Source organism: Falco naumanni, chromosome Z (genome assembly GCF_017639655.2).
Source record: "Falco naumanni isolate bFalNau1 chromosome Z, bFalNau1.pat, whole genome shotgun sequence".
NCBI lineage: Eukaryota > Metazoa > Chordata > Aves > Falconiformes > Falconidae > Falco > Falco naumanni.
The window spans coordinates 62515934-62538708 of NC_054080.1; the positions used below are offsets into that span (position 1 = coordinate 62515934).

At 36.8% G+C, this 22775-nt stretch overlaps 1 protein-coding gene across 5 annotated transcripts in view; it reads right to left on the reverse strand.

Annotated features, from left to right (window-relative positions):
* Positions 1–802: 802 nt before the first annotated feature.
* Positions 803–22775, reverse strand: part of SREK1 (splicing regulatory glutamic acid and lysine rich protein 1) — a 40113-nt gene continuing 18140 nt past the window's right edge. For 4 of the 5 annotated variants that reach the window (XM_040580911.1, XM_040580915.1, XM_040580913.1 and 1 more), the window contains 10 exons: positions 22433–22548; positions 20898–21062; positions 19725–19903; positions 18990–19120; positions 17393–17507; positions 14699–14818; positions 11854–12387; positions 7410–7505; positions 6793–6928; positions 803–5720 (listed from right to left, as the gene is read on the reverse strand). In XM_040580911.1, coding sequence (XP_040436845.1) covers positions 5568–5720; positions 6793–6928; positions 7410–7505; positions 11854–12387; positions 14699–14818; positions 17393–17507; positions 18990–19120; positions 19725–19903; positions 20898–21062; positions 22433–22548 — 1745 coding nt within the window. In that variant the 3' untranslated portion in view covers positions 803–5567. Of the gene's footprint in view, positions 5721–6792; positions 6929–7409; positions 9007–11853; positions 12388–14698; positions 14819–17392; positions 17508–18989; positions 19121–19724; positions 19904–20897; positions 21063–22432; positions 22549–22775 lie in introns of those variants that run through there. The other variant, XM_040580912.1, reaches the window with a different exon arrangement.

Below are 22775 nucleotides of genomic sequence, written 5' to 3' on the forward strand. Positions count from 1 at the left end.
TGAGAATACATACTTTATTACCAGAAGTATCTAATTTAGAGAAGAGAAATAATATTTTTGCTCCTACAGTGCTTAGGTTCCCCAAGTATATCTGAACCCAAACTGTGCTAGACACTCTATAGAACAGATTAGTCATAGCTCCTGTACTAGGGGAAAAATACCAGAAAGGATCTGCTGAAACACCACCTAAACAGGCAGGGCACGTCACATTCTCTCTTGATGTTTCCAGAGCAGATCACTCATTCCTTATGAAAATCATGTATTTATGATGTACCATTTTCTAAGTGGCCCATGACTTACTCATCAACACAGCAGTAGTTCTGAATCTTTGCACTAAGAACAGTTTTATTGAGTAAGAGCAACAACTACTTTTAAGAAAGCTACTTAACTGGCAGCCTCATTAATGACATCAAGGACTGAATGAAAGGAAGATTAAATTATTCTTTTCCCATTGCTGGTAAGTCTTTCAGGTCAAAAAAGACAAATGTAACCTTTTCAATGGGAGAACAATAATTTCATTAATGAGATTAGTATGGAGCATACTTTGTACACCAAAAATCCCTTATCTTGTGTCAAAGTTGGCACTGTATTTCCAGAAGAAAATATATAAACAGCTAATTTTTGCTGTCCATGTTCTGTATAAAGCTTAACACTCAAAGTGTCACTAAGTAAAAAAAATACCAAATAACTGAAAAATAAAGTTCACAGATAGCTCCTCAACTGTAGTATTTATTTCAACACTTCAGTTCTGTATTGTTTGAGTTGTGTCTCCTCAAATAAGGGGAAAAGGAGCTGCTTCATGTATTGTCAGACAAGTTTATTATGCTGTTTTATATTGAAAAGAATACAGAAGAAATCCCCATATTAATGTGCTCAGATCCAGCAATAGCACTTGCCTACAAATGAAACACTCTTGAATTTGAAATAAACACTGCATGCAAAGACATTTTTTAAAAGTTTAAAATTGAACACAATTGAAAGTGTATTTCTCGTACATAAAAAAATTTCCCTTTTGTACAGTGTTTTTATTATTTTAATTATACTTTTCAACATATAAAAATAAACCTAACATACAGGCTGAAAACTCTTTTTCTGTTTACATATTAGCAAATAAAATTAAGTTTTAGATTCTCTTTAGGTAATAATGGTACCTACAAACTTCAACTGTCCACACTCCAATCTCTGGTGAAAAAAAAAACATCTCCCTGAACTAACTGCCTACTGATTTACATTATTTCAGCCATTTACAGATCCCAGCATTTGTGCCACTAAGCCCAATTCTCACTTCTAAAATTATGACAACACCAAAGGCATAACAGACTGCTACAAAACTGAAAGTACCACCAAGTGGCAGGCAGGAAGCATAATACGCTCCAGTTTGCAAGTCCTTGTTCAGAATTCATATCCTTAAGATTTTTTGTTTCACCATTATAACGCAATTTTCATGCTAACATTTACAAAATTCAAGCTGGTTTTTATCTTTTATCTTCTTTTTTCCTCAAGAGAATGGCTACCAAAATTGAAATACATGAACTCTAAATTTGTTTCATTACAAACTAACAAAAAGACAGTGATGCAGAGATGCTTCAGACCTAAAAGTTGAAGATACATACATCATTATGGCATTACTGCTTGCAACGGTCACACATGAATGAAAAAGGTAACGCAGCTATAAGGACAGGTATGAAGTATACAGTAACTTGTATCATACAAAGCAGCCTTTACTAAGGAAGAGATAGCTTCTGATCAAAAGAAAATCACAGAAATCCCTAAATCTGCTAACTTACAAAGCATCAGTACGAGCTAAGGGGAACATAGAGAAACTACCATGTAACAAACAGATTTGCAGCGTTTCAAAGTAATTTCAGGTATTGCCTTAGACGTAACTGGGCCAGAGAACACTAGCAAGCAATGCAAAGCATGCTAAACTACAGAATTTACCTACTTTCCAGAAGAATAAACACACTCAAGCGGCCACAGCTCATTTCAGAAACCAAGCTGTGCATCGGTTGCTGTTGTTACCCAGCTAATGCAAAGCTAGTTCAGGTGAACCCATCCGAAATCACCATCAAAAAAATGAGCAAGTGACTAATAAGTAGGCAGAACCCACATCTCACCGATTTCTCAGGTATTCTTCAGATGTTTCTAGTTTCCAACTGAAGTGCTTTTTCCCTCTCTTATTTCTAATTCTGAAATATGAAAACCAGTATTTTTTTTACATACCACACTATCACTGTATGCAAACAAAATTTCACCCCTCACACCTGTGTAAAGCTATTGACTTTGATGAACTGATGTCACAATCACCTCTGTTTTAAGCTTGGAATCCTGCTTCATCTGCTAGCAGCTGTCTTCTGCTACCGTCTTTCAAAATCCAAAGAAAAATCCTATCTGTTATCCAGAAACAATGTTGTGAAATAACTGGTCACTAATGGAAGCTTGCACATATGTGCTTCACATGGTCTGAGCAAAGTGGCACTATATCATCACTTTTCTTAGCAATTACAAGTCACAACATTTTCAAACAAAAGCTGACTCAAAATTATATTTAAAACAATAGAGCAATCACAAACTACACTGTTCTCAAAACCTCCACTCAGCTGAATCTCAAAGTGCAAACCCAAATAATCTGATGTGGCAGCTTAGCACGCAAACATGTTAACGATGAAGGCAATAGACATCTGGTGGAAGATGGACACATTTAACAGGTGATGTACACAATCCTGTTGGAGGAAGCAGGAACTTCATTACTGTGCTACACCACCAGCTTAAAAATGAGCTACCCTCTGAAGAGACAGGGATTTTACAGAATAGTAGATCCCTAGGAGTGGCTTTTTAGGAAGAGGGGAACTGTAAAACACCTAATATGAATAGACAGAACTTAAGTACCTCACAGACCTGCACAGTATTTACAAAGCAAAACCAGAAAATACAGCATTTCTAAGAAAATATGACTAAAGGTGGGGAGAAGTGTGTGTTTGATGGGTTTGTTGTTTGGGTTTTTTTTGCCTTCTTAAAAAAGAAACAAAACTTTTTGTAAGGGAACCATTAATTTACACACAACATAACAAGGTGCTGCATATGGATTTACACTTGTGATAAGTTAACCGGTACGGCTGCCATCCAAATCTCCAAAGGCATGCTTCTTAGCTAACTGTACACAACCCTTTACATATTCAGTAACTGACATAATAGAGCCATGCAATTTCAGGAAAACAGAACTCCAGAAATCAAACTAGTTTCAGCTGAAACATGATACACTGCAAGAATTCTAACTCCTCTCAAAGGAGAAACTAAAGTTTTTCAAAGAAATAATACATGTATATTTTCACTGGTATCCACATTTCAAATCAAAGAAGCTGCGTGAATAAGACCAAATCAACTAAATATATTCCTTTAATAAGTATGTACCAGCAGAAACTTCCCTCTAAAATACTTAATTTTATTAGTGAAATGGTACCAAAGATAACAAGTATACAAACAATCTCTTTGCTCTATGCTACTTACACATCATAAATAAGACAGCTGTTGTTGCGAGACACAATCCTTCACAGTCTTCCTGTAAGCATACAGATTTGTCATTCTTTTATCAGAATAAGCTGTTTACCAGCCCACAGCATGTGGCTTAAACATCACAAAAATGACTGTCTATACTTTACATGGTAAAGCATTTCCTATAGTCTTAAATGTACACAGTGGCAAGAACATTAAATCCTATTGAAAATGAAGAGTAATTAAGCAGCTTCACAATCAAACTGGGTTTCATTACCTTAGGAATTGGGCAAATTTTTCATCCCCTGTAACAGGCTTTTTTTTTTTTTTTTTTTTTTAAGAATTAACTATGCAAAGGAAAAGAAAAACAAACTGAAAGCAAATAGCCAATATGCTATTGTTTGCTTCTTTTTTTTTAACTGAAAGAAATAACTCTTCCCATGAGGTAAGGCAATTAAGTCATTTGATTGTATTAAGTTGTATTAAAAATAATCTACTCAATTTTAGGTATAAGTAAGTGTTAAACGCATGACTCTTAAGAAATATCATGTAACCAACTAAATTCATTCAGAGAACACAAGCCATGTTTTACCTTGACAAAAATATTTGCTTTGTCACTCTCTTCTTACATGCTTTCTCCCCAGAGAATGAAAAAAGAATCTCTACCATATAATTCCTGTGTAAATTAGAACTTTTTACCCCAAATTATTTATCCCCCCTTCTTTGCATACAATTCCTTTTATATCACCCAACAGGTATCAGAGATGATGATGAAGAGGTAACAATTAAGGCCATCCAAATGTAGATTAAATGTCTAAAGGGCTGTCTTTGATGTAGGTGATCAGAAATGCTTTGTATTCAGCTACTACTTTCGTACAGTAGTGGTCCCCAAATTGCATCTTTGCTTTTTCCTATAAATCTCTCCTAAAAATAAAAAGTAAAAATGGAACTTCAGTATTTTAACAAGTGAATCAAACAACTGTTCTGACAAATCACTTGCATTCTTGTCTACAGTATGTTGATGGCAAAATAGCAACAGAGGTCATGTAAGATCTAGCTGAAAATGAGTAATAGCACAGATATTTCTAGAAAATACCACATTTTAAGAAGGCACTAAAGCTTCTGCTTGTGCTCCCATATTCTTTTAAACAAATTAAAAAAACAATTGTTTTCATAACGGCACCTGTACTATTTGCAGCTGAACAGACACACTGCAGTACGGCTTAAAACGAAGATGTAAGTTCTGATAATATCATACAGATATGCTCACTTCTGGAAGGACAAAAGAAAACAACAAAACAAAACAGCCCTAAAATAACCCACTAAGCTAAACTATTATCCAAAACATGGCAATATTCCTTTTAGGAACAGAAAAGTAGCATGCATTGTTCAAATACTTAAAAAGAAATATTAATTTTAGGGGTATTAGTAAGGATTTTTTTTAAATAATAGACCCCAAGAATCTCAAGCATTGAGCAAATAAAAAAAAATACTAGCCAGTGGGTATTTAACGCAAGAACCATAAAACTGTGTTTACGTTTAAGAACTTAACTTTCCTTAGAATTGTCATTTACAACGAACAAAAGTGTGTATATTTATGCACCATTTCCAAGCACATCAAACAGTACACATTGAAGATTTTTGTGGATTTTTAACCCACAATGTAAAACAAAACAAAATTCATCAACAAGCAGTATTTGAAACAACCTTCAATGCATATCTTCAGCTTTTTTTGGGGTAGTACAGGTTTACATCTTTCAGTTTCTACTTATTTGTAACAGCTTATGGCAGAACTTAACACAAATCATTTTACAAATTAAGTACAGCCATCATGGAAATGCATGGGTTTTCAGAGATGAATAGTTCTGATGGCATCTGCCTTTTCATGGTATAACTACTGGTCCGTGCTCTCTCGCTTTACAGCAAGAAGACAACAAAGCTATCACAAGAATTGGAAGAGCTACTAGTATTATCAACATGTTCAGGTTGATTGCTTTGACATTTTCTTCCTCATTCTGGGAAATAAAAAGCTTTGGATTTCATTCCTTAGTTGAATCAGAGGTCCATTCTTTGCTTTAAACCACTTGCATTTTAATTGAGAGGTTTTCTTCATTTGGTTGACAGTTTCCATTCTGTTGTAGTTTGACTTCATCTGTCCTTTGTGTACCTCTGTTGTCTACTTCCTTGTCAGTTTCTGAATTCTGATCCTCTTTAGTGTGATCTTTGTCCTACCAAAGATAAAATCATTTTACAAAAAAATCATATTCTTAGCATTATAGAGTACGATTATCTTGGTCCATACCACTCTTCCCCAACTCTTCAACTTTCCCCCTGTAGAGTCCAATTGTTGGAAGAAGGGTTCACCAGAGTCAAGAAGACGCTCAATATGAGTTATGCATCTTGCTCAACTTTATCAGTTTCTAACACTACTTGTATAGAACCGATACACATGCACATTCGTAAAGCAGAAATATAATTGGTTAGTGGTCTCTAAACGTGCGCGGTTCTCACACCCCTAATGATCATGACTAAAATAAGCATTCTATCCACATAGCTAATTGTGTTGCTGTGCTGCAGCCTTGTAGTTTGTTACTCCCTATTTTCCCATACCGGTCCCCATCTTTCTTGACCCTGCACCTGCTTTCCCAGCAGCTGTAGCTTGTTACAGCCACGGCCTGTTGGCACAACATAATTACTTGGTCTCAGGACTCAAGAATAGCTCAAGGCTACCTTCCTTGTTAACTTCAGCACAGCAACTTCAGTACAGTTCTGATTACAGGCCTGTTCTAACACCAGGCCAGGATTGTGCAGATCTTCAGAGATTCTAAGGCCACGCTTCTGCAGCCATTCTTCTGCATCCAATAGGTAGACCAGAACTAAAGCAACCAGGGAGAGGCTGAACTGCAGTGAAAGTTCATTTTAAAAATAATCTTTTCAGCTTGACAACTAAGCTGTCCCTGAACTCTGCTCCTTAGTTACACAATTTGCTGCCTGTAAAGTCCTAGCGTATGACACAGAACGGGAAAAAGAAACCAAAACCAAGTGTTTCCATAACCTATTCACACACCTATTTTGTATCCTATAGATACAAGAAAGTTTAAAAACAGGGGCTTATCAAACTGGCCCACTAACACCAACTGCAAGTCTCCAACTGACAAAACCCAAATGGTAGTAATTTCATAAGGAAAATGGGAGAAAAAAAAGGGAAGAGGAAAAAAAAAAGAAAATAAGGGAGGGAATTTCAACAATGGCTCGACTAGCACCACTTCACTCTGCATATCACTTGGTCACACTGCTTACCTTCAAAGTACTGGTGCTTTTGTCAGATTTCTCCTTCCCCTCTTTTTCTTTACTACTTTTTTTCTTGGAGGTGGAGCGTTCTCTTTCTCTTCTTTCATTGTTTGTATCTCTGTCTCTTTTTTTTTCTTTCTTGTTTCTGTTTAAGACATTTTTTACTCAAATCAGAATTTGATCCAACAGCAACAACCTTCAAACCATTTAACTCCAAACTCAACTTTCATCTGTGGGTTTTCCAAAAAACCCAAAATATTAACAAAAAACCTGCATAAAGACAATGAGATTTTTGACTGAAGAGAGCTAAAGAATGCATGTGTTCAAGTATGCAAGGTATTTGTGAAGAGAAAATCCAAACTAATCTCTATCTGATGAAGGGCTTTTATTGATTTGAAGTGAATTTGCATTGTTAACAGATTCGAAACTCTCCAGCTGAAAGCATACCAAGGCTCATATCCATGAAGGTTTTTGGTTTGGCTTGGTTTGGTTTAAGTTAAAAGTTAATTGTACTAAGCAGCTGAAACCATGTGAGATGATTAGCACAAAGGCAGCAAAACAATGAAGATGCTATTAATGGTTCCTCCTTTACTGCTCATTAACTTTTATGTTTACATAAAACTGACCTTCTTGGAGAAGGAGTTCGTGAAGACTTTCTTTTTGTTGTTTTTGATGTTTTAGGAGACTTGGAGGGACTTCTACTCTTCCTTTTACGCCTTTCTCTACAGGACCAAGAAATTCAAGACCATCGAAGGATTAAAATAATAAACTCAGGAACTGGATAAAACCAGAAAGCTCTTAAAATGATCTGACACAACAACTAAGTATCATTAGTATCATTAATTTAACATTACGTATCACCAGCAATATATGAACTGTACAAAGCAGAAAAAAAAAATGTGTATGTTTCAGTTTTGTGGGGAAGAGGAGGCTGGAAGTGGGTAAAAAAAAAGGTTGTACCCTTTCAGATTTTAGTGTTTTGTTTATCCTTACATGCTTGTACTTCTAGGTGTTGCAACACATTGAAGAGCGCATATTATTTTACAAAACAACTGTTTTACACAGATATGTGGAGTTTGCTGAAGTTACTATTATGGAGTCTGATCCCAAATAGAACAAAACATTAAATAACTGGTTGCAAATGTATGAGGCACATGTTAGAATAAAGCAAAAAATGAGCCAGTAAAGCTTCATTCAACATAAATGTAGAACCTATCTCTGTCAAAGTCAGGTAATTTTCTCCTATCACCTCTTCACAGAGCAGGAAAAGTGGACAGGAAGAATGGCCAAAGAAAACCAGGGAAGTTAAAAACTAATTCAGAGGGCACTTCAAGACATGGCATAAAAGCTACACTTAGGCATAACAGCTTTTGCAATTCACACCATTAGGTGTGAGTATCTCTATCTTCAATATTTAGAAAGACCAAGAAATCACCTGTTATTAGATAAATTACAAAAGGATATAGTAAGATATGCCTAGTTATCACTATCTGGATTGATACTCTGCCCGTGACCTCCTGAAGCTGCATAGGACAAAATTTCTTAACTATTTTGCGGCTAGCTCTTAAGCCTGATTCAATCTTTGGTAAACAAAAATATAAAGTGGCCTCAAAATCACGCAGAAAATAACAGAATCACTGATCAGCTGCACACTAGTTAGTATGCATCTCTTTTTTTAACATCTTCAAATTTATCACTACCTTTTTTCCAATGAGGATACTGGAAATTGATATATTATTCTGACAGTGCTCCCACTTGGCCTACAGTGAGCACATCCCTACTTTATTCTGCTTTCTAGCATACTTATCAGTGAGTAACCAAGTGCCTTAGTAATTGTGTTCAAACTAGAAACTGTTTATTCATAAAATTTGATTTTCAGTTTCTGCTTTTTGTCCTTCAAGTTGAAAAGCTACAACTGTGTCTGACAGTTTGTTCCCATCTCCATTACATTAGTCTATATAAAGTTTTTTGTGTACCTGATTTTTAATGCTCTTAAGTAATACTAATACAGCAAAAATTAAGAGGGAAAAAAAGGCTGAATACTTTGATAGTGATCCTGTATTTCTAATTCATACACGGAACTAACACTCCGTACCTATCTCCTCTGCTAGCCTGTAGATGCCCGTTGAAAAAGGAGCCACATCCTCCTCTTCCTCTGGTCTGTGTCTCTTCCTTCAGCTAGGAATCACAATAGCCATCTGATCTCCAGCACTTGCATGCTGTCTGTCAGTAAAGCAAGGTCAGTTGCCACCTAATTCTTAGAAGGTCCTGTATGTCCTATTCCACCTTCATCCCTTCTCCAAAAAGATGACTATTTGTCCAATATTTTACACTCATCAGGAAAAGGATCAGCAGTTCCAACTCAGTGCTGCACTGTAAAACTGGCAGCTGAAATGCCAGTTTGTTGGGTCATCTTCTCTAGAAAGGTCTGTAAGCACTTCAACTTGGCTAAGTCAGCCACCAAAGTAAACAGATACCCCTAATTGCAAGCTAATGGGGACACTGTAGCCCTAACTATTCACAACTGATTTTCAGAAAATAACACAATTACTGAGGTTGAAAGAGCCCTCTGGAGACCTAGTCCAACCTCAGCCTCCCCCACCTTAAAACAGTGCTAACTAGAGCAGATTACTCAGGGCCACATCCAGTCACATTTTTCATGTCTCCACAGATGGAAACTGCACAGTCTCTCAGGGTAAATGGTTCCAGTTTGCTGAGAAAAAACATAATTTAAACATTACAAAAAAGCCTTTACTTCCTGTACGTCACTAGATGCCTACTGCCTCTTAGTCTGTCACTGGCCCACAATGAGAAGTCCAGCTTTGTCTTCTTCACACTTTCCCATCAAGTATTCATACGCACTGGTAAGATGCCCCCTCAGCCTTCTCATCTCCAGGCTAAACAGCTGCAGCTCCCTCAGGCTCTCCTTGTATGACAGATGCTCCAAGCCCTTTTGTCAGTTTTGTGGCCCCTCACTGGACTCACTCCAATATGCCTGTGTGTCTCTTGTAAAGGGGAGCCCAGATCTGGGCACAGGATTTCAGATGTTGCCTCACCAGTGACAAGGAGTGGGAAAGAATCACCTTCCTTGGCATGTTCACCAGACTGCCTAATGCAGCTCAACATACTGCTGGCCTCCTTGGCTGCAAGGAGCTCTACGTACTTTTCTGCCAGCCAGCCTTCCCACCAGAGAGTCCCCATGCTGTACTGCTGCAACAGAGTTATTCCTGCCTGTGCATGACTTGGTATTTCTCTTTGTTCAATTCCATGAGATGCCTGTCAGCTCATTTTCCTGTCTGTCAAGGTTTCTCTGAACAGCAGCACAGTCCTCTGGTGTACCAGCCTCTACTGCCAGTTCTGTGTTGTCTGCAAACTTGCCAAAGGTGCACTCTGTCCCACTGTCTAGGACACTGATGAAGACGTTCAACAGTACTGGACCCAGTATTGATACTTTAAGGATAATGCTATATCTGAAGAAAGAATTGTAAATGCATGTGAAAACCTGCATTTCTCTCATCCTCCATCTTCAAAAGTACACTCTCCTTGTTTAGTAACATCTGTATAAAAAGAATTAACTTCATATCGAAGTAGGGTTTCGTACTGTGAGACCACTAGAAGAGATGCACTAATTTTCACTAGAATCCTTGCCCATGTACACGGCATTTGGGCCTTCCATGGCACTTTCTTATATAGCAAGATCCTTAAAGCAAAGCATAATTGTTGCAAACTAGAGTATGAATTTTTGGTAACATCCAAGTAACCACACTTTTTATTTGAAGAATTGGGTCTTCCACCAAGGTTCTTATATAAGGTACATATTGTCAAAATTTTAAATCTTTTTTCTCCACTTATCTAATTCAACACTCCTGAGGCCTACAGACAAAAAATGTTTTGTTTTCAGAGCTGGCAGAACTACCTCTACTCTGTGTAGGTCTTCAACCCATGAAATAATGTTAAAAATACATTACAACAGGAAGATGCATATGATTAAAGCAGCCGTAGTATTTTGCCCATAAATCACCAAAACAACATGGACATTTCACACAACACAAACAGAATGTTTAGAAACGATTACATTCCTTTCTGCCTTGTATGAACCATGAACTCCTGAATTTTGAGGACTGAAAATTTTTCTTTTTTCCGGCATAATTATTATAGTACATAGAACCTTTCCCAATTCATGAAGCATTTCAGTCTCTCAAGGTAACAGATAAATTTGGTATTTAAATTTGACATGTGGTACTACTGAACTCCTTGTTTCCTGAGGTATTCAGAAAGGACTTTTTCCACCAAAGCTTCTGAACTTAAGCCAGCTGCAATGCTTTCAGAATGAACCTGAGCTTGTCCACTTACAGAGCTTATAATTAGTCTCACAGTCTCCTTTTGCTGAACTGGATTTAACCAGGCTTCCACACAGCGTAGCCTCCCTTGGATGCAAAAGTAACAGCTACATTAACTTGAACATTTTCCTGTTTACTGTCAGCATCATTAAGGAATGTTACTTTTTACTTACACCTGTCCATCTAATCAGCTAAACAAGGTATCCTTGCCTTCCATCTGAGATACATTCACCTTCTGAATGCCTAGCCAGCCAAGTGACATGCTTGCTTCCTGCTGTTCATCCATCCAGCTGAAGAGTGGCAAGTACTATCACCGAACTGTTCATAAGATCTACAAACCAATACTGCATAGTATGTAAGTAAGCAAGGAACTATGTAAAGAGGGACTCAGACTTTCATCTGGACAAAGATATGTGTGATGTTGCTTTATCAGAACTTTTGGATGCAGCCAGTGCACAGAAACGGCACAAGAACCGTCTACTTACTGTCCTCAAGGACTATACTATATGGTTATGTGAAAGGCAAGCACCAGCAGCCTAACAAGAAACCATGATCTATCAGGCATCATACAGAGTTCTTTGTAATAGATTTTACTTTTTAGAAAATCTACAGAAAAAAAGTAACACATATTTAATTAGTGAGAGACATGGTGATATTGATATAGAAAAACTAGGATGGTGCCTCACTTAACTGACAAGTCAAAAAAAGCATGAAAAGATTCTAAACAAACCTGCTGGAGCTACGAGATCTTCTTGAAGAGCTATAGCTTCTTGGGGGTGTCCTGGATCTCTTCTCTTTCTTCTTTTTATCATCTCTCTCTTTTTCTCTCTCCCTCTCCTTATCCCCATCTTTTTCCTTTTCTTTGTCTCTGTCCTTCTCTTTGTCCCCTCCTTTGTCCTTATCTCCCTCCTTGTCCCTTATCTTCTCTCTGTCCTTTTCTCCCTCTTTCTCAATACCTTCTTTTTCCTTGTTCTGGTCTACCTCTTCCCTGTCTTTTTCCTTCTCCTTATCTTTCTCCTTTTCCCTGTCCTTGTCTTTGTCCTTCTCCTTGTCCCTGTCCCTCTCCCTGTCTTTGACTCTCTCTCGATCTTTGTTTCTCTCCTTATCTCTCTCCCTGTCTTTCTCCCTGTTTCTCTCTTTCTCTCGCTCTCTGTCCCTGTCTTTGTCTCGATCTCTCTCTTTCTCCTTGTCTCGGTCTCTCTCTTTCTCCTTTTCTTTGGCCTTTTCTTTTTCCTTGACCTTTTCTTTGTCTCTTTTCTTGTCCCTGTGAAAAGCCAAACACAAATCCATCATTTCACCTTTGAACTTTCCAATTAAAATTACAACTAACTCTTTTGCATACATTAATTGCTCAAGATAAAGTATGCATCTGCTGAAAAATTATATTCAAAATTTTAATCTTCCACCCCTGTTCACCCTGAGGGAAAGGTTATATAGCTAGGAAAAATTTGGAAACCAAATCGGAGAAGGGGAGGCTAAAATCTTCAGAGCGATGTTATTACACTTTGAAAGAGTAAGTCTCTTCACCCCACATTTATGTTATTGTACATACATAAATTCTCTACATTTTTTTTCAGGAGTAAGGCAAACTCTGCAATCATAAACCCACTCTTTACTACAGGTGTGTCCACATAAAATGGACTGCAGATTCACCACCCCCCACATGAATAATGACAGCCAACTGACAGAATTCTTTACAATGTTCCCTGACACAGATAACCTGGAACTGCTTGGAAGTCCAACAACAATTAATATACAGAAATAAAAAAACAAGGGTAAAATTTCACTAAACAAATCCCCTCAAAAGACAAATGTAAGTTCAAAACTCAATCAAGACAACACAATCATCTGTAATGTCATTAGGAATTCAAAACTTATTGAAAAATTGTTAATGCAGTATAAACAGAAGCAAGGATAACAAGTCAGCTTCTTTGGGACAGGCAGAATTATACATGTTCATAAAAAGAAGAGTGAGGAAAATTACAACTGATGTTCTAGTTGTTCAAGCCAAACAAAAACTGATTAGCTCACAGCTTTGGCTGGAAGATTACATTTTCATATAGAATTATTTGGAAGTGTGAGATTCCATCTTTTCTTTCGATTGTACAGACACGGGACTCCTAGACCTGCCTTTAAGACATAGGAAAATGAACAACTGTTCAGAGAGAGAAACAGGAGAAAGTACAGGAAAGGAAGTTGATTAGCAGGCCTTTACATGTACAAGAGAACCAGATGACAGAAGCTGCTGTGTCTACTGGTATTGGTACCCATTCCAGGATTTTTAAAGATTCTCAAAGAGACTCCTTCACACATGAAGAGTCCTAAAGCACAGCCCCCCCCCCCCTTTCTTCAATGGAAGAAGTGTTTGGCTGTATCCTCTCAACTGCTAATAAATAGTAGGCTGTTGCATGTTCTGTGACTGGACAACTTTAGTTCTCATCAGGTTTTGGCAAATAATTCTTTAGAAGTCTCAAAGAAGGAATATAAAATAAAGATGATGAAACAGCACGCAGTTCCTGCAATAGCGAAGAGTCTCACAATGACCCAAGAAGTGCCTTCCAGTCAATTTATCACAGAGATTTTATTGGACTTGCACTTTCCAGTAAGCAGGTATCTCAAGAAGCCACAGCCAACAGCAACCAAGAATCAAAAGGATCCATCAACAAAGCCCAGCTAGCTATGTAGCCTATTCCTGTTTCCACTGAGGTCCACAGATCTCTACAGTTCTCTTTCCCACAAAACTTCCCCTCAAAAACAAGAGGCAACTGCACAACCTAAGTAGGAAGCTCCCCTTAAATGAATCAGAGGAGTAAGACATGAAAAAAAGAAAAGTACCAAGACTTCTACTCATGAAGCTACCTTCGTAGGTACTTTTCTTTTGTGAATATTCACTACTTCATCCTTCAGAAAATTATGTTATTATCTTGTTGCAAATGCACAGTTCAATAATTAGATGACCAGACTTAAAATTGAGTAGGTAAATATAGATGTATTAAGACCTGAAATGCACATATGCCATGCAACAGACACATGTATTTGTGCCCACAGCAGTTATGGCAAATAGGAGCACGGCAAACGTGATAAGACAAGTTCATGCACAAAAACTGTATATGTTTTCAGAAAGCAGGATCAAGTTCAGCTTAAATCCAGCCTCCTCAACAGATATAGACTAATCAAGAATCATCTGCTTTTTTGTGGGCTGCACAAACTACACAGACTATTCCTGATCTACTGGTTAACACCTGGCAATTAAAATTACCTGTTTTCAGTCAGCTTGCACGTTGGTATAAATGTAGACTAGACTATCAAAATCTACGTACTTCAATGTGGTGGTTAACCCCCATAGGCACCGTATAAGCTACTATGAAGAAAATCAACTCCATCCCAGCCAAAACCAGTATATTCAGCATTAAAATTTGCTTTCTATTATTTTGTCCCAAAGACAAAGCCTAGGGACAGGCTAAAGCATTTAGAGATTCCACCCTTTAACATCACCTAAAAGGTTTGTTAAGATTTTTTTAAAAAACTGTGTACTGTGTGCTAAGAATAATTCACTTCTTAGGAACGGAACTTACCGAGAATGAGAGCGACTTCTTGATTTCTGCCTTTCCCTAGATCTAGACCGTTTTTTCAGGGGACTTCTGGATCTGCGTCTATCCTTGTGTCTTGAGAGTGATCTGTTGCCAGATCTACTTCTATATGAACAATACCAGAAGAAAAATACTTTAATATTGGAACTCCATAAAAATCAGGTCAAACAACAAAGGAAAAAAACCGCAATTCTTGTCTCACTACACAAAATTATATCAAGAGTTACACCTCAGTAATACATTGCCTAACCAACATGTTTGCAAATATGGATACTTTATTTTTCACCAGGTGCACATGTCCTCCTCCTTTGAAACAATGCACCATTTAAGTAATACCCATATTTCATAATAACCTCCACTAACATTCTGGAAAATATAAATTTGTATCATATTAGGATAGCTGTCCTTTGTAAATTACAGCATGTAAATCTACTATAGACAATTTCTAGCAGGTTATAAAATAATTAGTTACATTTTTTTTCCTTTCCAGGCCCAGTCACTTACTGCAGTCTTGGTCACTGGAGAAAGATGGCTTTAATTGGTGTCTTTTTGCTTTGTTCCCCACCCTTCTAATTTAAATGAACTTTAAACAAACAAACCAAAAGAAACAGAAAATCCCCACCATTTGTGGTTCAGCATTTAGTTGTTACCTTTTCAGCTGGAAGGATTTGTTAGCATGGATTTCAATCATAAGAATTCCCAAGGAAAGGAATGAGTATTTATTACATGATAAATAAGGAAGACAAATAATCTGCAGATACTCTGATAAAAATCCAATTGAAGTCTTCTGATAAAGATATATAGTATAGTCACAAATTGATGAATAAAATAAGACTCCAAAAAATCACTACGTTCTTTTTTTCCAAAATATTTCCTATTTTTGGAAGATCATAATCCCTAGTAAAGCAAAAATAAAAAGCTGAATTTGAACATTAAGCTTCAAAAAACCACATCATTGGATACTTTGCCTGAGAGACTAAGGTACCATGAAGTTTAACTTACCAAAGACAGAAATGCCATTTATATTAGTTAATAAATACTGAGGAACAAGGAGGTATAAAAATATGCAGCTCCACCTGTCTTCTGTAGCTCAAGACACATAGAGTAATATGCACCAAGAGGAGAGGAGGCGCAACCATTTTTTACCTACAGCTTTCCTCTGCTTATCTCTGCAGAAATACAAACTAACTACAGGGCAAATTAATGGTAATTGAATCAAAATAAGACCTTATCCTAGAGATGAAAAAAATATAAGTGTTTTATGGAACAGTAAAACAGGGAAGTGGTAACGAGTTTATTCTTAGGGAACTGATTGTTTATTTTTAGGGATGAAGTTGCCTCAACAGATCAAGACTGGCCTTTTTTCAGCATGTTCTCAAAACTGACAGTAGCAGTGGTAAATGATTAAAAAAACCCCAACAACAAAAGATAACCATCAACAGTTGTTTAAAGCACAAGTTTTCCCCAAGTAAAAAAATGCAATTTTATCTTCTAGAAATCAATTTGGTTTGGGTCAATATAAAATAGTACTGAGATTACTATAGCGTTATACAAAACAAAGACTGTTTTTCAGTTATGTCCTGCGTTAGAGAAACGGCAGGGAAGCAAGCAATAAGGAAGTGACCAAATGATTCTTCTTGCATTAGAAAGGCACCTGACATTTTGATGTCATTAAGTAACACGTACTGTGATGTCTCACCATTGCAAAACTCAAAACTGCACTTATATGACATTTGTTTGGTAGTGTTTGGACAGCTTTTCTGTATCTAAAAGAATTCTAGCTGCTTTGTTAAAAGACAATGCATGGAACAATGCAACAGAGCCGTTGCTGCACACTGACAACACCTTTTTAGAGTATAAGCTATTAAAACCACATTTCTGAATTTCTTTTTTTTTTCTTTTTTCTGTGATACTTCATGTTAGCCAAACATCTTTAAATTGATTACATAAATGCTCAGAAGACATTCCTGATATTTAAAGAATATGAACCACTGTAGGAAGTGTTTGTAAGTCTCACATAGGAAGACTGTCTCATTCTTGGGAAAAATCTTAATGGGTATGCTTTAAGGGTGATCTCGTAATTTTATTTCCTCCCATATTCCAAAGCTTATTTCAGAACTGAATAAAATCAGCAAAGGAAACAAAATCTGAAGAATGAAAAACTGCCCCTAAAGCCTTTTTATCCTGCTTTTAAAAACTACAGCTTTACATTTACAGTATATTAGAGTACATTATATTTACTTTACAGTAAATAAGTATACTGCGTTTTTTAACTTGATGTTTAGAAGTTCGGTACATCTGGAACTTTCTACAAGCAAAACTAGCCAGTCTGTCTGCTCAGGGTGTTCACCGTGAATTACATGTTCGATCACAAAATGGTATTATGCTAAACAGCACAAAACGTACCATGAAACCATAGAAATGGTTATGTTACATGGCACAAGAAGTATATTCTAGTGTGTTTTAACTGAAAATAATTCTGAAAACATTTAGGATTTAAAGGGAAAGAGTATTTGTTCAGAGACAAAGTTCCTGGTTACTCTGATCTGCTCAGTGAGTTAGTAACCTTTCTACTGGGATACTTGTCTTACAACTCAGTAAGAAATTTCAGTAAACACCACCATGCAAAAAAACCCAGTATGGCCTCTTAGATCTCTTAGAGCTAAAAACCATACCTACCTGTGTTTTGAGTGTGATCTTTTCCTTCTAGACCGGGATTTTGAACTAGACCTGGATTCTGAACGAGAATGGGAACGAGATCGACCGCCTTTTCTTTCACTGCTCTTTCCAGACTCTGAGAGGAAAAAACGACTTTGCAGTGTAAGCTCAGAACATTTAAAGATCCCAGTTAACAATCTGGCACAAGTGGAATGTACCACACATAGTGCAAGGGGCCTACTCTTTGCACATCTTCCTTCTTTGCAAATATCCTTCAGAAACATCCAAGTAAGTCATTGCATATACTCGTTGAGTGCAGCCATCCTGCAGCAGTACACATAAATCAGATAATTATAAACAGCTAGATCTATCAGGAATGGGATTTATGTTGCTGCCACAATGCACAAGTTCACAACACGTTCTCCTCTTGGTCTATTATTTAATATAACTACTTTTTTTTTTTTAAATAGCCTGAGAAAAATATCATAAATTTAGAGGACATAATTTTATAAACAAGCATAAAATGCAAATAATAATTAGTACTTTCTATACTTTCAGATATTTCAACTACTGTAAATATACTGAAGTTTTATTCCTCAAACACTGTTTTGTGGGAGGAAGGAATAGAGGGAACAGGGTGAAAAAGTCTGATTCAAAGGCCAGGAAGTCAACAAAAACCTTAACAGTGACTTCACCAGGCTTTGGTTCAGATTCTGGAAGATTTTTATTCTGTTACTTAACACTGAGGAAATGTTAGACCTGTAAAAAACATCAGAAAATATTGCCCCACACACCCCCAAAAAATTCCCAAGACTCTGCACTATCTAAGCTACATAAGACAACATTTGGTCTTGTTACTAAGATTAACGACAAAATCTTGCTAATGAAAAGAAAAAGGAGGATCTCAACTGCAAGTTTAACAATTTTTTTATGCTGTGCTTAAGTCTTTTTTTGCAATCAGCTTAAGTCAGCATAAATCAGCACTAAAATGTCTGTCCAACTTCTCAACCCAACACCTCCTTCCTTGACCAGCCATCTCAGTGTTAACAAGGATCAGGGAACCAATCTGGATAAAAAAAAAGTCCTTTAAAATATGTTAAGTTTTATCCCAGACTCATTCTCTGATCCCATTTGCTATGAAGATGCACACAATCTTGAGCCAGCACGAAAACCAGCATAGCACAGGGCCAACATTAACCCAATGAAGATAATAAAAGCATACTATTACTGATTTCAGAACCATGATAGCTCCCTCTAATTATGAAACTATGGCATTAATGGATGCTAGAGCAGAACAAAACAAAACATAAAGCATTTTCTTTTAGAAGTTTGCACATACTTTGAACATAAAAAGTACCAACTTCAGTATTAATTTAGTATTAACTTTAGTTTTTTGAAAACATTCAGTGAGCATATATCTGAAAGTAAAACGTGTTGAAATAAAGTGTCAGCTTTGTTCCACTGCTTTGTTGCACCAATACAATTTTGATTATTTTCTTTATTTTCCACCACATACTGTTTGCCTTTAAGTACCCTTTTCCTGTGTTTGAAAATGCTTTTAAAAGCACATGCCAAAGTACACTCAGAACACTTTAGGTAATGTATCTAATACACTTACCTGGCTCAATTGCAGCAGATATGAAAGACTGGGCTTCTCTTACTCTCTTCATCACCTCTTCCAGTTCCTTGGCAGCAGCTTGTGGTGTCATTTCAGGAGGCTTCACTATTGCATTATTGGAGTGATTTATTCTAAATTAAATAAAAATGAACCCCTTAACTCCCAAACATTTGAGAAGGGAAAATGAAAAACAACTAAGAAAGGAAAACACCTCAACTTCTATATACAACTAAAACCTTCAAAGTTCAGCAAAACTACAATTTGCCCTAACAGTCATCTAAGTATGTGAAATGTCTTGCATTGCTTTAAAATCTAACCACTTTAAAATAAATGCAGCACCCTACCTCTGTGTTAAAAATATTTTCTAGTAGAAGTCTAAGAATCTATTTCTCTATTTCACATCAAATCTTTATGTTAAGGCCTACTAATTACATACACATCATATAGAAAGCTTAATTAGTACCAAGGATTTTGCAGATCCTGTCACTATTATGTCTTACACTACCTCAAGATTAAATATGAACATATTTCACTCAATGCCATCCATACACTTTTCAGAGACAGTTACACCCAACCTGGAAACAGGAGTTCATAAAAATGTTCAGGTTTGCTAACAATAGGTCCTTACATTGAAAAAATATTCCTCACAGCAGTTTCCTGAACATCGGAGTCATAATGTATCAGGATACAAAGAAATCTCTCATTCAACAGTCATATGGATAATTAATTTCTTACTTCAGTGGCCTGTCTCCAAACATAACTCCATTAAAGGCAAGAGCTCGAGGTACAGAATTTTGGTCTGCAAATTCCACAAAAGCAAATCGTGTTGGTTGCGTCTCATCACCTGCCATTCGCACAAATTTGACTTCTCCAACTTGCTTAAAGAATTCAAGCAGTTGATCTGCTGTTGTAGTCTAGAAAGAGTCGAAGAACTCAGCTGAAGTAAAATATATAATGAAAACCACTTATCCAATATATCAGGTAGTCTAAGAGGCACAGATTTTGTAAAGATATCTCACCATTATTACATAGGTGACATGGATTTCATAATGTTACACTTTAAGAAAGACTGGTGTTTTTTCTTCCATTAATCTAAAGAATATAATGTAATTTAAAATAGTGCAATCACAGGTTTGGAAGTCCTACATTTAGGCTAAAAAAGCGCTTGCACAGGATTTTGCACCTTTCAGGCAACTCATTTGAAATAACTGATGAGGAATTTCCTTATACACCTGTGTCCAAGCTATTGACTGTGAATCAAATAAGAAAAATAAAAACCCAAACATTATTACAAGACTTCAGTTTTTCCTGTTTTTCTACTATCTTCCATCTTGTCTTATTTTAGTGCAATCGACAGTACTTTTACACTCCAGTAGCTACACTGGCAGTCAAAAAACTGCAAATAAAATACTTGTATTGTCATCAGTCAAAAGAAAATAGTACTTCAATTAATTTAACCAACTGCTGAAAAAACAAGTTTCTGACAGACCTAACTACTGTCATAGAAACACAAGGGTATTTATGCTAATTCTGCAGCATCCACTAGGACACATCATTCCATCTTACTGTACTTGAGCAACAGCACAGTGGTGTGGGGGACAGCTACATGATCTTACAACTTCTGAGGCATTGCTCACTTAACACAACACAGCTGGACATTATGTTTCTTGAATTCAGCTGCAATGTGATTTCTCTGCTATCATGCCAGAATGAGTTCCACAGCCTGGTCTGACCTGATGGGCATAGGAGCATTCAAAGTCTGAAATATCACTAGTAACCAGAAAGAATTTTTTGTTTAAATTCCTGTTGTCATCAACTAACCAAACCTCTTTAACATCTACGATTAGAATTCATAAATTACAATTCTACACCTTCCATTAATATTTCCATTACACAAAAAAAAGCTACCTGGGAATTCAAGTTTCCAACATAGACTGTTCTCCTGATTTCATCAATTTTGGATGGATCCACATTCCCCATAATAGGCGGTTGTGGTATTTCTCCCAGTGCTGTAATGTTAGGGTCCAATGCTGCTGCTGGTATAGCCCCCAAAGTGCCAAGTGAAACACCAAGCTGGAAAACACAAAACCAGAATATACTTTGCCAAGAACCATTGGTAGGAGATATTTTACTTGTTAATACTTGTCTGCCTTGTGCATTTCTGTAAAAATAAACCTAAGGAATATATGCAATACTTTGAACTTTAAGGTCCAAGCTGAGCACTTTTTTGAAAGAATAAAAATCTACCCATAACCTTCTTTAAGGTTACAGTTAAAATTTTCTATGGGCTATCAGTTAACACTTTATCAAAGAGTATGCAACGTATCAATCAGAAAACATAGGCTTGAATTTCTAATGTTCACAGTCAATCAAGTAAGATGCCTTCAGACACTGCTAATACTTTTGTTTTTGCTAGAAGAAGTATTGGGAGTAGATGAGGAACTGCTGAACCCTTCCCAGCAACAGAAGATGGGAATTTGCAGTGCCCAGCACCAGTTTGTTCTGTAATACATATCAGTCCATCAAAGGGACAGATAAAGTACTTTACAGACAAACACATCACATAAGGCAAGATTAATTACAGTCGATATGCAAAGGATACTAAGTCTAAGTTCTTTCCCTATAAACAGTCACTTCCTAGAGAATGAGGACAACACATCTCTCATTTTTTGAACTGGGAATTTAAATCTCTCCTGGGGAATGTTATAAAGAAAGTCACTTAAAAATCACTACTAAATTGGTCTGCTGAGTTCCTGGTTTGATTTTTACTTTTTCCACCCAAAAAGCAACTGCCTTTCCAGCAAATTATTTTCCTAACAAGTGTGAGAAATCCTTAACAAGCCACGAGTAATCTTTTTTATGTAACAAAAGAGAAAACTACTCTATTTTAACTTGAAATTCTCCCTGAATAGGTAACAGCAGCCTGCTGATGTCAAGAAAGGCTTACAGAGGCAAAAGGAAACTGAGCAGAAGTAGCAGCAGCTAGCTTCCCTATGCTTTTTGTAGTGAAAACATTGTTAGGCAAACACTCGAAAGCCCTGTTGTAGAGATACCAAGTAAAAACACCTTAATGCAGCATTTTACTACTCCAAATAACTGTGTCAATGTAACTAATTATGTTTTAACAAAATTTGAGGAGGAGGATAGCACTGCCACTGGACCAAATTAATGCTAAGGAAAGCCAGTAATTAAAATGGACACAACCAGAATCAGTATTTACCCACTATTTTGCAAAATAATAATCTGAGGTAAGAACCCAGAAAAGCTAGTGCACGGACACATTGTGATCTACCCTCTAAATAGGCACCACAGCTAAACCCTCACTGATCCAGCATAGAAGAGGACAACATCCATGGATCAGATAGTTCTTGTTCTCTGAACACAGAAAAGACTACTGAGTATAGAGGAAACCAGAAATCAAGCAGCAACTGAATTTTACTTACTGTAGTCAAAGGGGTTGGTGTAGGTATAGGAAGCAACCCTGCACCAGGCATCAGACTTGTCATAGTAGGAGCAGGCGCCAACAGAGAAAGGGCTTTGGCTTCATCTGGGATTTTACCTGAAGAAGCAAATGGAAGCGTTACACAGATTGAAACATCACACAAATGTTACTCTTTCTATGACTTTACAATTACCCTTGCAGTTAAAAATGTAATAAATAACAATGAATCTATCTACCAGATCCTTACAAAGAAACAAGTAAGAACTTAAGTTTTTCCTTTTACCCTGCTCTACTAGGAAAAACAAAAGTGAGCAAAACTTCAAAGACTAGCAATCTCATTAATG